Raw genomic sequence first — 25,423 nt, 5'->3', positions numbered from 1 at the left:
ATAGATATAGCTATGGTTTTATTTTATTTTACCTATGAAGTAACAATTATTATTGATTTATATTAGTTGCTTCTCTATTCCCTGAGAAAAATTACCAGACACAATCAAAACAGTATAAAAAGGGAAAGATCATTTTACATTATATGTCTGAAAAAAATGAATACACTGTTAATAGCTGCAGTGAGGATATATTTGAAATTTAGGATAAGCTTCAGAGAGTAAAAGCTGATGTCGAAAGCAACTATTCTCATGATAGAGGATAAGGAAGTAGAGAATGAAGGAAAGAACCAGTAGGTGAGATAAACTTTAAAATTCTGAAATCAATGAACTAGTTTTACCAGCTCTTCTTTTGGAAAATTGAAGGATTTCTCTAACTACATCATGTTGAATGGAAAGAATATTGAGAGAAGCTCTTACTATGAATGTAGAGGAGAACAATTAGGATTTTTACATTGAATGAATGATTCACTGATGAAAAGAAGACATGATAGTATGTCAGCATTTAGAATGAAATTAGGAAAACAAGTAATAACATTGATATTAAGCCATTGATTTAAAATTCATTAATTTAGCCCATTAGTTTCCCAGGAATATGGGGGAGAGACATTAATGAAATACCAATATGCAGCTATGCATATTTCATACAGACAGGGCTTTTTGTATCCTCCAGGCTATTGAAAAGTTAGACTTGTATAGGTGATAGTCATCTTTAAAGAGCAGACTCTACTCCTGGTTTTCACTGGTCCATTTATGGCTTGGACATTTTCTGGATATTTTCCTTTTCAACTCCCATGGTGTCCTTTCAAAGATATCTGTATCATCTATGATACAGAGTTCTGTGCAAGTCTACTATTCATGAGGAGTCATCCCTGGGGTCTTGTTGTCTGTCCTTATAGATGAAATCATATGGCCTGAGGATAAAGAAGATCCACAAATGTATTTTGAACATTGTTTTTATTTTGACTGTGGTATCTCTGATGGGATATTCAGGGAATAATGTTTTTCAGAATTCTCCATAGACTACAAGAGGCTTTCCTAAAAAATATGTGATCAGAGTGAGAACTTCACTCACCACCAATATTCAAATGCTTATGCTCACAAACACACAAGTTATGAATACAGCTGCTGGACATTTGAGATCCATATCTCCCATACTTATACTGTGGTAGACATTTGTATTTTGTGATGTTCTCTTGGATGCTTATCTTCTGGATCCTGAAGATCCCTGTTCTTGTGTGCTCTTCTGATACTTCTCAGTGCATTTTTAAACCACAGTGGAATCGATACAGTGATGGAAATGTTGTGATTGCTGCATTTGTTCCTCTTTTTAATTATTTTATCCTAAACAAAACGATTGCTTTTAATGTTGAAAAAAAGTATCATGCCATGTAAGTGCTTTTAAAACTATTTTAGAATTGAATTTCCATTGTCCTCAAGTAAGTTTGTATCTGCACCAATGTAATTTTATGGTCTATCCAGGCTTTCCTCTCTTGTTATCATTTACCTCTTTTTGGGGATTATTTTTATATTCACCTTTTTGCTTAAGGATAAACAAAAAAGTTTGTTTTATTTAATTCATTTAAAATTTTGATGCTATGATCTTCTTCTCTACCTTACTTTGTCTTCACTTTAGCTCAACAATAGTGAAATATTTTTTATGGTCTTTTCTGCAGAAGGAATGTTGAAGAAAAAGTAATGATACTTTACTTCATGCTTAATACTATGTATTTAGCAAAAATTACTTCTGTTTTTTTTCTGGCAATGCCTATGAAAAACTCTGGGCTAAGCTTTCACTTGGGTTCTGAGGAATCTTTGATTCTTCTAGCCTTTCCTTGTACTACTGTCTCTCTCAGTGCGGATAAGTCAATAGCTTTGTTTGGCCTGACTTTGACTTCCTTCAGAAGCTCTGAGAGAATCATCTCTGCATTTTAACTTTTCTCATTTTAGACTGGGGAAAAGACAGAATTCAACTTATAATACAGCCAATTTATATTACCTTCAAATCTCATACTCTATGTACCTTAAATAACTCAGAATGTGTCCATAACTTCAAAGGGAGTTGTAGTTCTTACCCTCTCCCCATTTTGGAAACATTAATCTATTCTAATCTTTATATATAAATTCTTCTTTATTAATACAATTTCCATCTTTAGAACATTCTAATATTTCTTTTTAATAACATAAGACATACTAGCTTTAACAAAAAAATGCCACAATCTATTGTGCCATTATTTACACTGAGGTGAAGAGTAAGCAGTATTTATTTCTTCATTTTAAGCTTTTAATGACACCAAGTTTCCACTTCATGACAGTTTACTCTAAGGAACTAACAAATTCATTGTGTTTACTTATAGAAAAATGGTAAATGGGTTTCTGATGAGCGAATGTGTGATTCAGAATTACTAAATATTCTTTACTCAGTATGTATGAAAACAATTTTGCATTTTCTTCATAGATATTCCCTCCCACTTTCTAAAAATATTGGCCCATCATCTCTTCTTTCTATGAAGATATAGTAACATTTAAGAAATCTTGCTCTGATTATATTAGTTCACCCCTGGTAAAGATATGAAGACCTGTGGTATATGTCTTATTTATAATATCATTTTCAAAGATGGCTGCCAAATCTCATAGTTGCTTTCATCTTAATGAGCAACCCCAAGTTAAGTATACAGTAAATCAAGTAGTTGTTATCTGCTCTATGTAAAAACACCCCCATGGCAAAGTAAATACATCTTTCATCAAAGAATTTGAGATCCCTGTGTAATCGTGTAATCTATTTTCTTTGAGTTGTGTAAGGAGACAGTGGGAGAGAAAGAAAAAGAGTAAGGTAGTTGAGGAGGAAACATGATTGATTTCCCACAATAAAACAGATTCCCAGAGGATTCAAATTATGACTGAGGGTTGTGACATCATAGTGAACTCATTCAGCTACCATGCTCTTGATTGTATCGTTCTCAGAAATGATAGAAGATAGCAATCAAGAAATAAAAGGTTTCAAAGAATGACTTGCTGTCATTAAGGACTCGCAAACCACTACCAGGTTCAGATACACATGCCAGTTTGAAACTGAGTGATGTGACCTGGAAATAAAAGTCAAAGGAACAAATCTCTATAAGCAGCATTATTCTTTAATAAGAAAAACGAAAGAGCTGCAATTTCTCCATGGAATTTCTCAATGTGGGAGTATGGTGTGGTGTTTTATAATATTAAAAGTTAGTATTTCAGAATGGAAGATACTGTTTATTGATTATTTCCCTAACCTGTCAAAATATAGTGGATTTAGAAATGTGGATCTCCTTTTGCACGTCAGAAGTCCATTTGCTTCAATACAAGTTTTCTGTCCAGAACTTGTAAATTTACCCTAGACTTCTGGTAGTTAAACTTGCTCTGTTCTGTATAATGGCCATTCAAATTGTAACCAATATTGGAATGGCAAAATTTTATTTGTTTATTGAAATACAACATTGAAATAATAAAAGTGAGTTTATCAAAATGGTAGGCAGCATGATATAAGTCCTCTTCCTCAATACTGACAAATATATTCTTCAGGTTCAAGGTGAAGAACTACCAGTGTTCCTTGGCTGTCATATTTGCCACTGAAGAGATCAACAGGAACCCTCAACTTTTACCCAACATATCTCTAGGATTTGATCTCTATAATGTTCAAAGAAGTGAATGGACTAGTCTGAAGGAAGCTTTTATTTGGCTCACAGGAATGGGAATAAACATTCCTAATTATACCTGTAGAAGGGAGAACAAGGCTGTCGCTATACTTACAGGAACATCATGGGCAATATCTGCACGTATTGGGAGACTGCTGAATCTCTACAAATATCCACAGGTGAGGGACATGACTGTGAGGAAACAAGCCAGTATTAAACTGCTGACATTTCATGTGTTTTAACATGTAAAGGAGAGAGACAAAACTCTCATCTGTCAATGGTAAGAAATCGGATATTTGTTTATGAAGCCTCAAAGACTTTACATGAGATAGAGAAGAGAAATGATTGGACCCTTCAATGGGTTTTTCTAAAACTGTGTATTGTCAAGATTTCTCAACAAAATTCTCTAGGAATTAGAAGGGAATTTAAAACATCATAAACAAAAGTTAGTTCTTATCAATCGCAAGTGCTCCCTAAGGTCTAAGTTTGCTTTTATATCAATATTTTGTTTCTAATTTAAAATTCTCTTCAGCTTAGTTTTGGACCATTTGACAGTATCCTGGGTGACCAAGACCAATTCTCTGCTCTCTACCAGACCGCTTCAAAAGATACATCACTGTCATTTGGCATTGTCTCTTTGATGCTTCATTTCAGCTGGACCTGGGTGGGGCTGGTCCTCCTAGATAACCACAAAGGAACTCAGATTCTGTCAGACTTGAGAGGAGAGATGTACAGAAATAAGGTGTGTGTAGCTTTTGTAAAAATGATGCCAGAAAACTTGATTGCCTTTGACTATGCTTCCAAAGAAACTCTCAAGTGGATCATGGCATCATCTGCAAAAGTGGTTATTGTTTATGAAGACACTGAATCTTTACATACTGCAATGTTAAATCTAATGCAGTTGATTATAACATGGAAAGTCTGGGTCATGAATTCACAATGGGATGTAGCTGCTACTCATGATTATTTTTTGTTTGACTCATTGCACGGGAGTCTCTTTTTTGCACACCATCATAATGAGATTGCTGGTTTTAGAAAATTTATTCAGACATATAACCCTTCCAAATACCCAGATGATCATTACCTTGCTCTTTTGTGGAGTAAATTTTTCAATTGCTCTTTTTCTGTACAAGACTGTAAAATTTTGGGTAACTGTTTACCAAATGTTTCCTTGGAATATTTGCCTACAAATATATGGGAAATGGATATGACTGAAGAGAGTTACAATATATATAATTCTGTCTATGCTGTAGCTCGCAGTCTCCATGAGATGACTCTCAAACAAGTACAAATTCAACCTCATGGAAATGGGCAGGGGAATTTCCACCCATGGGAGGTAATTTCTCTTCCTATATATTTTAACAATAGAACTGTGAGATTTTGAGACTTTATCAAAGCATTCAATATACTATTGTACTTCATGTCAGATTACCAAAAGTTATGATAGACATTATGTAGTTGCTTGTCTAAACATCATAGTGAACACATGTGTCAATGGCCATGGTGAATGAGTGACAAAAAATGCCAATTTTGTTTTACAATAACCTCAGAATTTTCTGATGGTAGTATACTCAATTTGAAACTCCACTATCACTAAATACATTTCAGAACAGAAATAGAACTAGATCCTATATGGTAAAATGCTACAAGACACTTAAGGGTGAAAGGCAAAAGGAATGGCTGTTAGCTAACTGTCAATTTGTTATACTTTGTAAATCAACAGCAAAATTTACAAAATAAATTTGAATAGTTTTCTTAAATAATTACATTTGACTAGTATTTCAATGTTGGAGAAATAAATTTGCCATAATCATCATTACTTGGTTAATTCTAGTTTTTGGTTTTCTGGTTTGTGTGTGTGTGTGTGTGTGTGTGTGTCTGTGTGTGTGTCTGTGTGTGTGTCTGTGTGTGTGTCTGTGTGTGTGTCTGTGTGTGTCTGTGTCTGTGTGTATGTGTATGCTTTCTTTTGAGACTGACTGACAGAATAGAAACATTGTGATAATGCCACTTAGGGTGTTTTCATTAGAATTTGTAACAGTCTTTTGTAGCTTGGTTTCCACAACAGGAATGTTGTGAGTCTTTACTTCATTGGGTACTGTTGAACATTTCTGGGAATAAATTCATAAGATTCTGCAAGTCTTCTTTTAATTTTTTTATTGGTTATTTTATTTATTTACATTTCAAATGTTATCTTCCTTATCTGTTTCCCTCTGCAAACCCCCTATGCCATCCTCCCTCCCCTCCTGCCTCACCTCCCTAGCTCCACCATTTTCTCAAGAATATCCATTTCAAAAATGATGCTGGAAATGAAGTGGTTATGGATCCAAGAAATAAATTAGATGAAGAGTATGATATTCTCAACTTCTGGAATTTTCCAAATGGTCTCCGACAAAAGCTGAAAGTTGGAACATTTTCTCCAAAAGCTCCAAAGGGTCAACAACTGGTTTTGGCTGACCATATGATACAGTGGGCCATGGGATTTAAAGATGTATGTTGGATCTTATCTCATTACATTGCTTTTTATGTATATAAATATTTTTCTGGATGTAAAGATTTCTGGTTCTTTCCAAAGAACTCATCAATATATACACAAGCAAAAAACCCTGTCAAATAAAAATTTTTGTTTTCATATTCTGAGAAATGTGATTGTTAATTTTTTCATTCATTTATCCCATGAGCAAGTATTTCAAGTCATAAATACAAAGTCTATTAATTAATATTTCATACTTATGCTAAAATCATGCTGATAAGAGGATTGATTTGACTCCAAGATTAGAAAATATCAGTGTATTTGCTAATATCATTTGCTGTTTTGCTTTAGGGCCCCTGAAAATGTACTTTAGCATGGAAGGCACATGTGCATTGGTTAATTACATGACTTATTGCTGAAAACAAAGAGTTGATCAAACATTCAAAAGTGCATACCACATAGAAGCAGCTTAAGAACAGACTTCAATTTGGTTTTGTATGGCAGAGATAGTCCATCAAGATTCAAACAGTCATGGCTGTAGAGCCCTGAGAAAGTGTTTCACATTGGTTCTTCAGTCAGAAGTGGTTATGGGTGATTACTGTTCTTCACAACCCTTTTTGTTTTTCATTCTGTTTACAAGAACAGCCAACAAAATTTTGGTACCTATTTTAGATTATATCTTGCCTTTTCAATTATTCTAACATAGATCATCTTTCACAGAAAGGCCCAATGAATGTAAAGTTTATAAAAAGTCTGCTCCTTCTTATGGTTAGGGAGCACACCATAGAATCACTATAGCATTCTAATTGTCCTTATAGACATGAATTCAGTGACCTAATGTCCTCTTATTTTGCCTTATCTATTACACTCATACAACTGTTTAGAGATTTTTTTTATTTCTTTAAGTCATAATTCTAACATATTGAACTTTATAGGACATTTCAAATTAGAAGCATTCAAACAATAATTTGATGTTGTATTGTAAATATAAAATTTTTCCATCTCATTGTTAAATAGTGAAATATAATCTTTTCATTGTTTTAAAACTCCACATGTGAGTATTTACTCTCTTGTATTTAATTCAGGTTCCTCACTCTGTATGCAGTGATAGCTGTGTTTCTGGATTCAGAAAATCCCAACAGGAGGGTAAGGCTGCCTGTTGCTATGATTGTACACCTTGTGCAGATAATGAGATTTCCAATGAAACAGGTAAATGTCAATCTCACTGAGAATTTTCCCATCTATCCATAGTGTTCAATGTCTAATCTCATGGAAAAGTTTTGTGAAGGAACAGCAGTTATTAGTCCTATTCTTTCATTTAAAAGTAAAATTAATTTATTATATTATCACTTTAAATGACAGACTAGCCATTAAAATTCATATTTGGTCAATGATTTTTGTCCTTGTTATGCCTTCTTCCCTGCAGAGAACATCTTTGTCTATCCCAGAGTATTCTACTTTATTTTACCATGACATGTAACATAGAGAAAATAAAATACCAACTTTTCACATTTTAAAAGCATATTTAGTTCATAATTAGTAAAAATTAATTGTTAGATCCTGATCATTCTTACATTTATAATTTCAGTCATGATTCCGGACTCACCAAATGTGATCAGAGATGTATTTGACTTACTCCTTTATTATAAACACTCACAGACAAAAGAAAGTGAATAAATATTATTTAAAATATAATACATAAAATCTTTGGAGAAGTGAATAAGTCTATAACATAGATAAATGTTGTAGACCACAAAATATAAATTAGAGAGGTATGTCACAACCCTAACATGAGACTTTTTGATTGAGCACAGATAAATTTTTAAATCAATAAATGCTTTTGTATCATGAAATTGAATCTAGAGTTGTATATTCCAAGTTTATTTGATTAAATTAAGCATAAATAATCTTGCAGTATTGATTAACTCCTTATGTACAAATGACTGTATTTTATATAATGAGTTAATAGAATCATTATTAAACATAGAGTCAAATGACTACATGTCCAGCTCACACTGGAAGTGTTTTCACAAGGAGATAATTCTATTAAGTTAGGTTTATGTAATGTAATTCAATAATTTGTGACACACAAATAGGTGAATATTATCACTTAGAAGCAAAGATGTAGCTGTTTGTATTCTAAAGCTAATTTGGTTCCCCCAAACTTTTTGCAAGATAGGGTCTATATGTAGCTTTTGGGAACCTGCCCTCAGTCAATTCTGATAGGTTAATAAAGATGTTAGCAGCCAATAGCTGGAAAGGGGAGACATAGGCATGTTTTCCATTTCAAGGCCTTGGGACAATGAGAAAGGAGAGAAAAGGAGGGGCATGTCTTAGAAGAGATGTAGGAAAAGGGCAAGAAAGCAGCCATGGAAGAACTAGAATATAAAGGAAGGAGAACCAGAGCTGCCATGTGAAAAAACCAAAAGAACATGACCCAGAGGGCTGCTCATTTGGGTCATGCACAGCTAAGATAGAACTTAGAAATTAGTAAGTAACAATAGGGTTATGGTTAGAAGTAGATTCTAACAACATGGATGTTAGGCAGTTGCCCAACTATTGTGCTGCTTTAGGCATATTAAAATATAAAGGCTATATGTGTGTCTTCCATCTGGGAACATAAATGGTCTAGGGTGGGATGAACCCTGTGTTAAGATTTATTAATATATTTATACTAAAAAGATAGTTAATTACAAAGATGAAGAGAATAGGACTATTCATTTCATGTCCCAATAAAGACAATGAGGAGTGTCAATTTGGAATTATTGATTACAGAGCACTTGAGAATGTTCACTATTGAACACTAATTTACTTGAGTCTGAAACAACAAAGGAAAGAGAAAAGCTGGTACTGGGAAGTAGCTTGGGATAAAAGGTGAACCTGAGCATACACTCATGATAAATTTCCTGATCAGATTTGGATAATTGTGTGAAGTGTCCAGAAAGTCACTATGCAAACACAGAGCAGAATCACTGCCTAGAGAAAGCCTTGAAATTTCTGGCCTATGAAGACCCCTTGGGAATGACTCTCACTTGCATGACCATGGGCTTCTTTGTACTCACAACTGCTGTACTTGGTATCTTTGTGAAGTACCACCACACTCCTATTGTCAAGGCCAATAATCGGGCCCTCACCTATATCCTGCTCATCACTCTGATCTTCTGTTTTCTCTGTCCCTTGCTCTTCATTGGCCATCCCAACACAGCCACATGTATCCTACAGCAGAGCACATATGGAGTTTTGTTCACAGTGGTTCTCTCCACAATCTTGGCAAAAACCATGACCGTTGTTCTGGCCTTCAAGGTCACTGTTCCTGGGAAGATGATGAGATGGTTAATGATATCAAAGGCTCCTAATTTCATTATTCTCATCTCCACCTTTATTCAACTTCTGCTCTGTGGAATTTGGCTGTGCACCTCTCCTCCCTTCATTGACTTTGATGCTCACTCTGAACATGGACACATCATCACTGTCTGCAACAAAGGCTCAGTTGTCTTTCACTGCATTCTGGGATACCTCTGCTCTTTGGCACTTGGGAGCTATGCTATGGCCTACCTTTCCAGGAACCTGCCTGACACATTTAATGAAGCCAGGTTTTTGACATTTAGCATGCTAGTGTTCCTCAGTGTATGGGTCACATTCCTCCCTGTTTACTATAGCACCAAGGGTAGGGTCATGGTGGCCATGGAAATCTTCTCTATCATGGCTTCCAGTGCAGGGATCCTAGGCTGCATTTTTGCCCCAAAGTGCTATATTATTTTGTTAAGACCAGATAGAAACTCACCTCAGTGCATCAGGAACAATGCACATTCTAGAAGAAAAGTGCATTTTACAGATTAGTCTACTTAGTTTTAATTACGTAGAAGTCTTTAAGCTGGATTAAGCACCATCCATCCCAACATTCAGACCTGCATACTATAGTAGAATAAAGACCAATTTAAATGTCATAACCAAAGTCACATAGCAGTAAGCTGGATATGCCTGAAAGCAGATAATTATATTAAGCTTCCATTAATTCTCTGAAGAATGTTTAGTGACCAGCTGTATCCAATTCATCAGAACCTGTGCTCATGTCTCTCTTTGACTATTGATATCTAAACAGTGTTTCATGTACTTTTCTCTTCACAATTCTTTACTTTGATGAATTGATCTGTATTCCTTCAATTGAAACCATATATTATGCGAATTCCACACATTTTTGAGTACCTACTTCTTGATAATTTATCATTATTTCATAAAAGGTATCTTGTACTCAGAACAGAATTGGTTTCTTTTCTTATATGCTACACGTTTTCTTAAATGTGCAAGACTTTCTCTGCTATATGCTTTTCATATTGTCACCTCTCACCAATCAATCTTTTTATACTACACAATCTGTAAACTTACAAAAATATGGGAGAGGGTTAATTATGTTAAAATCTATTAGTATACTGAAAACAAGCCACATTCTAGTTTTGAAAATTGGTTCATTATGATAAGATGTTTTAAAAAGATTTATATATTTATTTATTTTATGTATGTGAGTACTCTATCTTCATGTATTCCTACGTACCAGAAGAGGGTATCAGATCCCAGTAGAGACAGCTATTAGCCACCATGTGGTTACTGGGAATTAAAATTAGGTCATCTGGAAGACCCCAGAGTGCTCTTAACTGCTGAGCCTTCTCTCCAGCCCATGAAAACGTTTGTAAAATACATTTTTCATTCAATAAATTGTGATCATGATTTTCTCTGTGTTATCTTCTCCCTCATCTTTCCTACTTTCCCAAACATCCAACTCTTTGGCTTCCTTTTTTTTACAAAACAAATATGAAAATTAAGCAAACAAACAAAATAAAACAAATACACAAAATAAAGCGAAACCTTGAGAAACAGGCACAGACATAAACACACACACACAGCACACACACACACACACACACACACACACACACGTGTCATGGTAAATAGTTAATCTGCTCTGAGCTCTCAGCAGGTGCGCATTTTTCACTACCTGCCAGAGTTCTCTGGATTCACGAACGAAACACACACACACACACACACACAGAGAGACAGACAGAGAGAGAGAGAGAGAGAGAGAGAGAGAGAGAGAGAGAGAGAGAGAGATCCAGCATTTAAGATATGATAGTGTAAAGCTTGGAGGAGTAACCAACTAACCTCTGATTTAAATGAAGTCCCATACCAAGAGACAGTCCAAGTGCCTAGGGTAAAAATAAATGCTACTGTTCTAATAGAAGCACATATCACTAAAATCATCACTAATGACATTATACATTGCATATCATGCCACAGAACTGGTGCTGAGAAGTGGCTTGGGATAAAAGGTGAACCTGAGCATATACCCACAATAAATTTCATTACTGACCAGATGTGGATAATTCTGTGAAATGTCAAGAAAGTCACATTGAAAACACACAGCAGAACCACTGCCGACAGAAAGTCTTGAAAAAAATATACATGTTGAAACATATATTATTATGTATTTACCCATTGCATATACATTATGGATTCCACTAAGTGGTTTATGAGATTTGAGAGTATGCAAATAAATAGGTCTCTGTCTCTTTGTTTCTTCTGGCTTTTCTTGGGTAATTTTCCTTCTGTTTGTTAGTTTTATCTTATTCTGATGTAAGATTTTTTTTTTATATTATAGTATAGTATATCTTATTATATTGTATTCATTACACAAACCCTTACATGCCTGTTTGTTTTCTAATGATAGAAAGAAATGAGGTTATTCAGGATCAGAGGGAAGTTGGGATGAACCTGGGAGAAGAGGAAGAGTGTCAGAAGCCAGAACCCTCGCCTCTTACCCTCACCCCCTACTTCTCCCCACCTGCACAATGTCTCCTGCAGCTTCATCTCCCTGGCAACCACAAGGTCCTGCTTGATAGTTACGTCCCCTGCAGCTTCATCCCCCTAGCAACCACAAGTTTCAGCTTGACAGTTACAGATAGACTTATAGACTCAAAGCAGTGTACCACATCTTTTGAGTAAGCAGTTAGACCACCATTGTTTCAGGGCACAGGCCAAGAAGATTCTGTACTTTCCCATCACCTGGATCCCTCTTACCCCTCCCTTTGCAAAATGTATTATAAATAAGCACTTTGTGCCCAAATATATGACTCTTGACAAGCATTTGCTTCCTTGAGTCCTTTTCCCTGTCTCGCCCGTTCTTCTTTCAGGTTGCGATCCTTCTTGTGCCCACGAAATAACTAGACCCGCGGGTCGGGTCAGAAGAGGAAACCATGAGCAAAATATAATGTAAGAAAAAATTAGTTTTTTTGCAACAAAAGAAACTATTTCTTTGGAATCTGCATTACCAGTAAAAATTAAGATACTGTAAAACCTACATTGTGTTAGTATCATTAGAGAACACAAAAGTTCATTTGGATTAGAAGGGGACAGAGGCCTGTGCTTGCACAAGCAGACAAGCTTAAACTTTTAAAACCAAAGTAGAACCAAGCTTTGCAGGTTTATACCCTCAACAATAAGGAAAAAAGGGGAGGGGGAGATAAAACCAACAACCAAAGGAACACACTTCACAATGAAACCCCCAAAGAAGAAATAGAAGAAATAGAGAGCAAGAGTGGAAAACATTCAATGTTTTATTTATTTTAACAAAAAGAAAAGTAGTAAAAATCTATTTTCAATAAAAGAAAAAAGGATTTTAAAATGTCATCAAAATGCATACTTACTATTATGATCAATAAGGTAAAGTAAAAAAAAGAATTATGAGAAAAATTCTTTCAAAATATGATTGATTTTATTTTGTATTTTTAAGAGAAATTAGACTTTTTAAAGACTATTTTTATCATAGGTTTCTCTCCTACAACCCCTCCCAGATCTTTTGTACCTCCCACTCACCTAAAGCCATACCCTTTCTCTCTATTAATAGAAAACACAGGGCATTGATAAATAAACAAACAAATGAGTGAATGAATATATGAATAAATAATTGAGGTACAGATAGGATAAAGAAACAGAGGCAGTCATTAAACATCTCTCAATCAAAAACAAAAAACTTGTAGGGCCAGTCCAGAATTCTACAAGACTTTTAAAGAAGAGCTTAAACCAATGCTCTTCAAACTATTCCACAAATTAGAAACAGAAGGAAAACCACCAATCTCATTCTATGAAGCCACAGTCACCCTGATATGTAAAACACACAAAGACTCAATGAGGAAAGACAACTTCAGACCTATTTCTCTTTTAAAAATGATACAAAACTACTCAATAAAATTCTCACAAACTGAATCCAGGAACACATCTAAAACATTATCCACCATGTTCAAGGAGGTTTCATCCCAGGGATGCAAGGATGGTTCAACATATAAAAATACATGAATGTAATCCACTATATAAAGAAACTAAAAGAAAAAAATCACACAATCATCTCATTAAATGTGGAAGGAGCCTTTGACACATCTCACACTCCTTCCAAAGATAATAGAGATATCAGGGATACAGGGAACAAACCTAAACACAATCAAAGCAATATACAGCAAGCCAATAGCCAACATCAAACTAAAGGGAGAAACTTAAAGGAATTCTACTAAAAACAGGGACAAGACAACTTGTTCCACTCTCTTCTGATCTAGTCAATATAGTACTTGAAGTTCTAACCAGAGCAATAAGACAACTAAAGGAAATCAAGAGAATGCAAATTTGGAAGGAAAAAGTCAAGGTATTACTATTTATGGAAATTATGATAGTATACATAAGTGACCACAAAAATTCTACCAGAGAACACCTACAGGTGATTAACTCTCAGCAAAGTGTCTGGATACAAAATTAAGTCAAAGAAATCAGTAGCCTTTCTTTATGCAAATGATAAATACGCTGAGAAAGAAATTGGGAAAATAGCACCCTTTTTCAATAGCCATGAGTAATCTAAAATATCTTGGTGTAACTCTAACCAAGCAACTGAAAGATCTGTATAACAAGAACTTCAAGTCCCTGAAGAAAGAAATTGAAGAAGATATCAGAAGATGTAAAGACTCCCAATGCTCATGAATAGGTAGGATATGCATAGTGAGAATGGCCATCTTACCAAAAGCAATCTACAGACTCAATGCAATCCTCATTAAAATTCCAACACAATTTTAGAGACTTTGAAAGACCAATTCTCAACTTCATATGGAAAAACAAAAACCCCAGGATATCCAAAATCATCCAAAATCATCCCGAACAATAAAAAACTTTGGGAGGTATCACCATCAATGACCTCATGCTGTAGTACATTAGAATAGTGATTTAAAATAAACTGTGTGGTTTTGGTATATAAACAGACAAGTTGATCAATGGAATTGATTCAAATTCCCAGAAATAAACCCACACACCCATGGACAGTTGATTTCTGATAAAGAATCAAAAACCATACAATGGGGAAAAAAAGAATGCATTTTCAACATGTGGTGTTAGTCTAACTGGATGTCTACCTGTAGAAGAATGTAAATAGATCCATTTTCATCACCTTGCACAAAACTCAAGTCCAAGTGGATCAAGGATGTCAACATAAAACCAAATACACTGAATCACATAGAAAAGAAAGTGGGAAATACACTTGAAAGCATGGTACAAGAGACAAATCCCTGAACAGAACACAAATGGCTAAGGCTCTAAGATCAACAATTGATAAACAGGAACTCACAAAATTGAAAAACTTTTGTAAGGCAAATGACACTGTCAATAGGACAAAATGGCAGCCTACAGACTGGGAAATGATCTTCACCACCCTACATCAGACAGAGGATTAATATCCAAAATTTATAAAGAACTCAAGACATTAGACACCAAAAACTCAATAACCCAATTAAAATATGGGGTACAGAGCTAAACTGAGAATTCTCAACAGAGGAATCTGGAATGGTCAAAAGTACTTAAAGAAATGTTCAGAGTCCTTAGTCATCAGGCAGATGCAAATCAAAACAACTCTGATGTTCCACATGAAAACTAAAGAGATAACACATGCTGGCAAGGGTGTGGAACAACAGGAACCATCCTCCATTGCTGGTAAAAGTGCACACTTGTACAACCACTTTGGAAATATTTCTGTCTTGGCCATCTACTGCTGAGTGCATTTATGAGTGATTTGCACAGTGAGACTCCATTAGAGAAAACTAATTTTTTTTTCATTTTCTAACCTTGTCTAAGTTTGTGTAATAATTAACAGAAGAATTTGAAACTTTCTTCTTAAAGCATTTGACATTATTAGTAATTGACCATGGTCTTGGTAGAACTTATTTTAAAACTTAACTCATGTTCTTTTTTCCTAATTTAATAAACACTGGGTCATGGAAAACACACCTCAACAAATAATTTCCTAGGAAGGAAACTGTCTCTATATAAAGATTTTTTTTTTAACGAGCAATATCTAGTGTATTCTTCTGATAACAACAAATGCATCTATGGTGGTGAGTGGCATCAGCTACAAAAGATGTTTACACTCATGTATCAAACTTTAAAACTAAAGTACTTCTATTACATGCACCTCTCTAGTTCACTTATTCAAATACTCTTACACAATCTTACATATATAATACATATACATAAATGAATGCATATATATATATATATATATATATATATATATATATATATATATATATCAGTTTACATATGTAAGAACTGGGTAGACATATTCACAAACAATTCTTCATTTGCATTAGCTGCTTCTGTCTTCTCTGAGAAAGTACTACCTGAAATGAAAAATATCTAAATTTTTATAAAAATTATACTTTGAAAAGTTTTGCTTCTTGATTCTCAAGCTTTATCAAGGTATATATAGCTACCTAGTAGGTAGTAGAACCTACCTACTAGGAATTCAGGTGAGCTCCAGGTGGTGAGAACATGAGAGTTAATCTCTTCACATCATCTAGAACAAGACTGCTGAGACTGAATTCTAGAGCCTGAGTAGGTAGAACCTACAAACATCTGTGAGTAATAATTTACTTCCGCCATATATGTTCAAACTTTTAAAGCCCTACTGCCTCCACATATGATCAAAACATGGGCACCACAAAAGACAAAATTAAAGCCAGAAAAGCAGCAATCAATTAAAAAACCCTTAATTTTAGATCCACATCAACATCTAAGAGTAGTATTTGGATGAGGTGGTACCCACTAGAACATCCTGTGTCTTCAGATTTGCTTCTGTAACACATAATCTGTTCTGGTTCAGCACCACACGAATATGACTTTATCATGAGAAAATATACCAGATGCAATTTCCTCTCAAGTAATCATTGCAGGGACTCTGACCCTGCCTTAGACCTATTTTCAGTGAATCCTGAAAACTTAATGCAAGTTTCCTTGAACCCTTAATGTTTGCATCCCTTTTAATTTCTGCATAAAAGAAGTATTTTTAAAGGTTGTCAAGTCCTGGTATAATATGAAACTATACCCTGGTGGCTTGGATTATAGTTACAGTGGCCTCTTTGGGATTGTCCATTGAAATATTTCTATATTTGAGAATACAGATATATTTCAATTGGGATTTTATTATTTTTACACTGAGGGTGTTGTTCTACTCTGAGGAGACACTATTTTCCATCTACAGTGTAAGTTTTTTGTCTAATAGTATTAATCTCTTTAATAATTACAGTAGCATTGTCACAAAATTTGTCAGCAACTTTAAACCCACCAAGTTTGACCCAGGAGTGAGGACTTATTGGTTTATTTTCATTAGTTTTTGAGAATTTTGTGCAATGGATTTTGAATATTTTCATACCCTTTGTCAACTTACTTTACATCTTCCCCCACTGGACTATATTCCCCCCTTTTCCAAATATCTATAAAATGAGTCCTATCTATATTTTTCCTAGAAATGTGACCTACTGGAATATAAATGATTTACCAGGTAAATTATTCTTGAAAAATATTTAGTCTACTTCTCTGCATACATGTATAAAATACCAGAAGCCCCTCAGCTAGTAGTAGGACTTCATGGCTATCCCCCATCTTCATGCTGGAATCTGATCTACCTTGCACATGCACTAGGCTTGTGCATGCTGTCACATTTACTCTGAGTTCATATATGCAGCTATCTGGTTGTGTTCTGAGGAAACTGTTTCTTTGTAGTAATCCACAACCTCTGTTTCTTATAGTCTTTCTACCCATTCCCCACAATTATCTCTGAGGAGTGGAATGTGATATAAATGTCTCACTTAGGATGAGCATTCTCTACTTTTATACTCTGCACCTTGGCTAGTAGTAGCTCTGTGTTTTTCACCATCTGCTGCAGAAATAAACTTCTATTTGTTTGAGATTACCATTGAAATTAACATTTAAAATTTTTAATACGTTACTGTGATTTGAATAAAAATGGCCCCCATAGACCCATATGGATTGGCTGTTGCCCCTGTGGATTCTCTTCCATTAACTGGGCCTCTTTGTCTGGTCTCACTGGAAGAGGATGTGAATTGTCCTTCAGTGACTTAATGAGCCAGGTTGGGTGTGATACCTTGTAGGGGCCTCCTCCTTCTCAGAGGAGGAGTAGAGGAATTTGGGGGAATGCTGTGTGATGGAAAGACTGAAAGGAAGGAATAGCTGATATTGGGATATAAGTTGAATAGATAGATAGATAGATAGATAGATAGATAGATAGATAGATAAATAGATAGATAATGTCTAAACAACAATTATTGTCTTGTGGAATACCATTGTGCATGGAGTTGTTTTGGCAAGAATTTAAGAGACACCTAGTACAGTTTTTATTGCAGAATGATTTCTGGAACCTCAAGTCACTACAGGAGTAGAGTTGGAGTTCCTTTCACTTAGCTTCAGCCATCCACAGACCCTCCCAAAGAAAAGTTTGTGGCCTTCAGTCAAGTAGCACAGGTAGAGGGAATGATTACAGCCTGCAGAGCCTCAAGATATCCCCATATTAGTGAGATACCTAAAGGCCAGAAAGCATGGCCAATTAAACATTCCTTCCCAGACCCTCCTCCTACTAGCAAAAGGTATTTAACCTCAAGCCTGCCCTGAGAACATGGAGTACAGCTTCATCCACTTTCTTCCATGACAATAAACATTTTAAGATCATGGACTTCCTCTCGTACTTGGGGCCTGCTGTGGAGAACCGTAGATGGGACCTTCAACTAACGAGCTGCTGCCGAATCTCCCACCAGAGGACTTCTCTACATTCCAGCCACTGAGCCCACCAACTCAAGCAAGCAACTTGAGCCATCCAAGGCCCAGCCAAGCGAGTCACCATGACCAAGAGTCTCTTTCCCCGTGGGGCACTGCAGGAGCTCAACTTCTTCCCCTTGCCATGTCTCAGTCTTTCCGCGGCCTCTCAGCCTTGGAGCCCAAGGGCTTGAGATCATCTGATCCTATTCCACCTTCTTGCCCAGGGGTCCCCAACCCAAGAGCTCTGCCCTCGTGGGACCTCAGATTGGGAATTCCCCATGCCTGGAGTGGAGCTCTGTGGCTTCCCATAGCCTGGCATCTGCCCAGCACAGCATGGAGTGAACTCAGTTGAATTCCTGTGCTTCTGCCCTCTGAGCTGCCTGGGGAGGGAGACACCCAGGACCCACAACTCAATCCACTAGACCCACTCTCACACAGGGACCACAGCCCCACAGAGACCATGCTGTACTTCTGCTACACATGTTCAGGGGCCCTAGGTCCAGCCATTGTATGCTCTTTGATTCAGTCTCTGTGAGCACCTAAGGGTACAGGTTAGTTGACTCTGTTGGTCTTCTTGTGGAGTCCCTATCCTCTCCAGGTTCCTCAATCCTTCCCCCAAGTCTTCCACAAGCCAATCATGGGTATACTTTATGGATAATACCCATTTATATTTATAAGTGACTACATACCATGCATGTCATTGTGGGTCCTTGTGGGTTCTTTTGGGTCTGTGTTACTAACTCAGGATGATTTTTTTCTAGTTCTGTCTATTTGCTGCAAATTTTGTGATATGCTTTTTAGTAGTTGTATAGTATTCTACTGTATAGATGAACCCAATTTGTTTTATCTACTTTTGGTTGAAGGGCATACAGGTTTTCTCGTTTCTGGCCATTACAAATAAATATGCAATGAATATAATGGGGCAAGTGTTCTTGTGGTATGGTGGAGCACCTTTTGGGCACATAGCCAAGAGTAGTATAGGTAGGTCTTGAGGTATAACTATTCCCAATTTTTTGAGAAACCACCAAATAGATTCCCAGAGTGGCTGTACAAGTTTGTACTCCCACCAGCAATGTAGGAGTGATCACCATTCTCAGCATCCTCAACAGCATATACTGAAGCTGGAGTTTTTGATTTTAGCTAGTCTTACTAATGTAGTTTTATGACTTCCTATTTATCACTTGTTGATCTTTAACCCTGAGCTATTGGTGTTCTGTTCAGAAAGTTGTCTCCCGTGCCAAAGGGTTGAAGTCTATTCTCCAATTCCTCTTCCTCCTCCTCCTCCTTCTCATCATCATCATCTTATTATTATTATTATTATTATTATTATTATTATTATTATTATTACTTTGCACTCCAGTCTTTACCCCACTCCTGGTTCACCCTCCCACAGTTCCTCAATCCCTTCTTGCTCCCTCTGTCTCAAGGAGGATGTCTCCATCACTCTCTCACCAGGCCTCCCTACTCCCTGGGGCCTCAAGTCTCTCAAGGATTAGGCTTATCTTCTTTCACTGAGGTCATATCAGGCAGTGCTTTGTTGTATATGTGTTGGGGGCCTTGGAACAGCTAATGTATACTGTCTGGTTGGTGGCTCAGTTTCTGAGAGATCTGAGGGGTTAAGGTTAGCTGGGAATGCTGGTCCTCCTATGAGGTCACTGTCTTCCTCAGCTTCTTCCAGCCTTCCTCTAATTTAATCATAGGGGGCCCTGACTTCAGTCCATTGGTTGGGTGTAAGTATCTGCATCTGTCTCATCCAGCTGCTTGTTGGGCCTCTCGGAGAACAGCCATGCTAGACTTCTGTCTGTAAGCACACCATAGCATCAGTAATAGTGTTAGGTCTTGGAGCCTCCCCTTGAGATGGATTCCAAGGTGAACCAGTCACAGGACCTTTTTCCCTCAGCCTCTTCTCCATTTTTAATCTCTGTACTTCTTTTAGACAGAAACAACATAAATGTACAAGAAGCCTATAGAACACCAAATAGATTGGACTAGAAAAGAAAATCCTCCTGTCACAAAATAATCAAAACACTAAATGCACAGAACAAAAAAAAAAAGAATATTAAAAGCTGTAAAAAAAAAACAAAAACAAAAACAAAAACGAAAGCAACTAAGATATAAAGCAGACCTGTCCGAATTAAACCAGACATCTCAAAAGAGACCCTAAAAGCCAGAAGAGCCTAGACAGATGCCATGCAGATGCTAAGAGAACACAAATGCCTGCCCAGGACACTATACCCTACAAATCTCTCAATCATCACAGATGGAGAAACCAAAATATTCCAGGACAAGACTAAATGTAAACAATACAAATCTAGCCCTACAGAGAATTTTAGAAGGAAAACACTAACTCAAGTAGGGTACCTACACTAAAGAAAAAAGAAATTAATCATCTCACAACAAAACCTAAAGGAGAGAATCACATACACATAATGCCACCTATAACAACAAACATAACAGGAATTAACAATCATCTGTCCTTAATATCTCTCAATATCAATGGACTCAAATTTCCAATAAAAAGACATAAGCTAACAAACTGAATACTCAAGCAGGATCCACTATTTTGCTGCATAAAAGAAACACACCTCAAAGACAACAGCAGATACTATATTAGAGTAAAAGGCTGGAAAAAAAGTCTTCCAAGCAAATGGTCCCAAGGAAAAAGTGGAAGTTGCCATTCTAATATTCAATAAAATATACTTTTAACCAAAAGTTATTAAAAAGATGGGGAAGGACACTTCATATTCATCAAAGGAAAAATACACCAAGATAAAGTCTCAATTCTGGATGACTATGCCCCAAATGCAAGAACATCCACATTCATAAAAGAAACTAATAAATCTCAAAGTACACATTGAACCCCATACAATAATAGTGGAAGACTTCAACACCCTACTCTCACCAATTGGCAGGCCATTGAAACAGAAATTAAACAGAATCACAGTGAAACTAATAGAGGCTATAAACCAAATGAATTTAACAGATATATACAGAATATCTCACCCTAAAACAAAAGAACTTCTCAGCACCTCATGGTACCTTCTTTAAAACTGACTGTATAATTGCTCACAAAACAAGCCTCAACAGATACAAGAAGACTGAAATAATCTCATATATCAGATGACTACAGAGTAAAGCTAGACTCCAATAACAACAAAACAAAACCCCACTACCCATGGAAATGGAACAACTCTCTACTCAATGGTAACTTGTTCAGGGGAAAAAATAAAGAAGAAATTAAAGACTGAAAAAGTATTTGAGAAAATACAACACCCATTCATGTTAAAAGTATTGGAGAGATTATGAACTTGATTTCCATACCTAAACAAAATAAAAGCAATATACCACAAACTAACAACCAATATCAAATTAAATGGAGAGATCCTTGAAGAAATCCAACTCAAATCAGGAATAAGAAAAGGCTGCCCACTCTTCCAGTATGTATTAAATATAGTACTCAAAGTTCTACATAGAACAATAAGACAACAAAATATCAAGGGGATACAAATTGACAAAGAAGAAGTCAGGGTATTACTATTTTCAGATGACATGATAGTATAAATAAGCCACCCCAAATATTCTACCAGAGAACTTCTATAGCTAATAAACAACTTCAGTGAAGTGGCTGGATATAAAATTAACTCAAACAAATCAGTTGCCTTCCTTTATGTAAACTATAAATGGGCTGAGAAAGAAAATAGGGAAACAACACCCTACACAAAAGTCACAAATAATATAAACTATCTTGAGACTAACTCTAACCAAACAACTGGAAGATCTGTATGACAAGGACTTCAAGTCTTTCAAAAAATTGAAGAGGACCTCATAAAACAGAGAGATCTCCCATGCTCATGAATTGGTAGGATCAACATAGTAAAAATGGCCATCCTACCAAAAGCAATCTCCAGATTCAACACAAAATTCCAACACAATCTACAGATTCCCACCAAAATTCCAACACAATTCTTCAAAGACATGGAAAGAGCAGTTCTCTTTCTCTTTTTTATTGGATATTTTCTTTATTTACATTCCAAATGTTATCCCCTTTCCCAGTTCACCACCCCAGAAACCCCCTATACCACTCCCCCATCCTCTTGCTTCTATGAGGGTGTTCCCCCACCCACCCACCCATCCATTACTGCCTCCCTGCCCTGGCATTACCCTACACTGGGGCATTAAGACTTTACAGGACCAAGGGCCTCCCCTTCCATTGATGACTGACAAGGCCATCCTCTGCTACATATGTGGCTGGAGCCATGGGTCCCTCCATGTGTACTCTTTGGTTGGTGCTTTAATCCCTGGGAGCTCTGTAGGGGGGGTATGGCTGGTTGAATTGTTGTTCTTCCTATGGGGTTTCAAACTCCTTCATCTCCTTCAGTCCTTCTTTGAATGGAAAACAAAATACTCATTGGAGAAAATATGGATACAAAGTGTGGAGCAGAGACTGAAAAAAAGACCATCCGGAGACTGCCCCACCTGGGGATCTATCCCATATACAGTCACTAACTGCTGACTCTATTGTGGATGCCAAGAAGTGCATGCTGACAGAAGCCTGATATAGCTGTCTCCTGAGAGGCTCTGCCAGAGCCTGAGAAATACAGAGGCAGATGCTTGCAGCCAACCATTGGACTGAGCACAGGGATCCCAATGAGGGAGTTAGAAAAAGAACTGAAGGAGCAATTCTCAATTTCATATGGAAAAACAAAAACCCAGGATAGCAAAAACAGTTCTTAACAATAAAAGAACTTCTGGGGGTATTACCATCCCTGATCTCAAGCTGTACTACAGAGAAAAAGTGATAAAAACTGCATGATATTAGTACACAGACATGCAGGTTGATCAATGCAATAGAATTGAAGACCTACAAATAAAACCACACACTTATGGATACTTGATCTTTGACAAAGAAGCCAAAAATATACAATGGAAAAAGAAAACATTTTCAATAACTGATCCTGGTCTAACTGGCAGTTTGTAAGAAGAAAAATGAGAATAGATCCTTTTTTGTCACGTTGAACAAAGTTCAAGTTCAAATGGATCGAGAACATTAACATAAAACCAGATACACTGAATCTAATAGAAGAAAAAGTGGGAAAGAGCTTCTAACTCATTGTCATGGAGTGGCAGGTGTGTGTGGGGGGTTGGATTTCCTAAATAGAATTCCAATGGCTCAGGCTCTAAAATCAACAATTGATAAATGGGACCTCATGAAACTGGAAAGCTTCTGTAAGGCAAAAGGCATAGGCAATAGGACAAACCTGTAATCTACAGATTGGGAAAAAAATCACTAACCCCACATCTGATAGAGGGCTAATATCCAAAATACATAAAGAACTTAAGAAGCTAACTTTCAAAAAAAAAACCAAACAACCCAATAAAAAAGGTGTATAGAGCTAAACAGAGAATTCACAACAGAGGAATCTGGAATAACTGAGAAACACTTAAAGAAATGTCAAAGTCTTTAGTGATCAGGAAAATGCAAATCAAAATGACCCTGAGATTCCAAATTACACCAGTGAGAATGGCTAAGATAAAAAAATGCAGGTGGCAGCATATGTTGGCAAAGATGTAGAGAAAGAGGAACACTCCTCCATTGCAGATGGGATTGCAAACTGGCACAATCACTCTGGAAATCAAACTGGAGGTTCTTCAGAAAATTGGAAATAGATCTACCTAATGACCCAGCTATACCACTCTTGGGCATAAACCCAAAAGATGCCCCACCATACTACAGGGGCATGAGTTCCATCCACTATGTTCATAATAGCCTTATCCATGATAGCCAGAAGCTAGGAACAACACAGATGTTCCACAGTGGAACAATGGATACAGAAAATATGGTTCATTTACATAATGAAATACTACTCATCTATTAAGAATAAGGATATCATGAGTTTTGCAGGCAAATGGATGGAACTGGAAAATATCATTCTGAGTGAGGTAACTCAGACCCCAAAGGACATGCATGCTATATACTTACTAATAAGCGCATATTAACCAAAAAGGTATAGAAATTCTATTATATAATCCACAGAAGTCAAGAAGGTTAGCAAGCAGAAGGGTCCAAGTGAGGTTGCTTTGATCCCACTTGAGAGGAAAAAGAACACAATCATGGGAGGCAGATGGAGGGAGGGGCCTGGTGGGAGAGGGGACGGGGAGGATAAAAGGGGAACATGATCAAGTATGGGGGTGAGGGGAACAGGATAGAAGCCCTGAGGGCCAGCAGAATAAATGGAAATATGCAACCTCAGGGGTGGGAAGTGGGGAATGACCCTCTAGAAATTACCAGAGACTTGGGGGAGGTGAGAGACACTCAGGACTCAAACGGAGGGACCTTAGTTGAAATGCCCAACAGTGAGGAGAGGGAATTTGTGAAGCCTACCTCCAGTAGAAAGACAGGGCATCAACAGGAGGGATAGGGTTGCCATCTCACAGTCAAAAACTCTAACCCATTTTATCTTTTCATTTGATTTAGTGTATCATGTTTATGCTGAGGTCTTTGGTCCACATAGTATTTAGTTTTTTGAAGGGGACTTAATGTGGATCTATTTGCATTCTTCTGCACACAGACATCCAGTTAAACCAGCACCATTTGTTGAAAATGCTTTCTTCTTTTCATTGTATGGTTTTCACTTTTATGTCAAAAATCAAGTTTCTGTAAGTGTGTGGGTTTATTTCTGGGTCTTCAGTGAAAATCCATTTATCAGCATGTCCATTTTTATATCAATACCATTCAGATTTTAGTGCCATTTCTTTCAAGTACAGCTTGAGATCAGGGACGGTGATACCTCCAGTTCTTTTATTATACAGGAATGTTTTAGCTATCCTAGGCTTTTTGTTTTTCCATATGAAATTGAGAATTTCTTCTTCAAGGTCTATAAAATTTGTGTTGGAATTTTGATAGAAATTGTATTATATCTGTATATTGCCTTTGATAAGTTGGCCATTTTAACTATGTAAATCTTATGGATCCATGAGCACAGGAGATATTTCCATCTTCTGATAACTTATTCAGTTTCTTTCCTTGGAGACTTGAAGTTCTTCTCATAGAGATCTTCCACTTGCTTAGTTAAGAGTTACACCAAGCTATTTTATATTATTTGTAGCTAATGTGAAGTTTGTTGTTTCCCTAATTTCTTTCTCAGCCCATTAATTA

The 25,423-nt window shown here is 36.5% G+C and overlaps 1 protein-coding gene across 1 annotated transcript; it reads left to right on the top strand.

Moving 5' to 3' along the window:
* Window positions 1-228: 228 nt before the first annotated feature.
* On the top strand, window positions 229-11,086 carry LOC143438262 (vomeronasal type-2 receptor 116-like). Its single transcript, XM_076923954.1, has 6 exons — window positions 229-290; window positions 3,553-3,844; window positions 4,198-5,001; window positions 5,926-6,153; window positions 7,221-7,344; window positions 9,050-11,086. The coding sequence occupies exons 1-6, from the start codon at window positions 229-231 to the stop codon at window positions 9,973-9,975; spliced, it is 2,436 nt and encodes an 811-aa protein (XP_076780069.1). The 3' UTR covers window positions 9,976-11,086.
* Window positions 11,087-25,423: the final 14,337 nt, after the last annotated feature.

This window comes from Arvicanthis niloticus, chromosome 24, assembly GCF_011762505.2.
Source record: "Arvicanthis niloticus isolate mArvNil1 chromosome 24, mArvNil1.pat.X, whole genome shotgun sequence".
In the NCBI taxonomy this organism is placed as follows: Eukaryota; Metazoa; Chordata; class Mammalia; order Rodentia; family Muridae; genus Arvicanthis; species Arvicanthis niloticus.
This window is presented reverse-complemented; position numbering and strand designations above follow the sequence as displayed.

Coding starts and splice junctions, on each gene's coding strand:
- LOC143438262 (XM_076923954.1), top strand. CDS start 229: ATGTCGAAAGCAACTATTCTCATGATAGAGGATAAGGAAGTAGAGAAT. Junction 3,845..4,197: donor ATCTCTACAAATATCCACAG/GTGAGGGACATG, acceptor AATTCTCTTCAG/CTTAGTTTTGGACCATTTGA. Junction 6,154..7,220: donor GGGCCATGGGATTTAAAGAT/GTATGTTGGATC, acceptor TATTTAATTCAG/GTTCCTCACTCTGTATGCAG.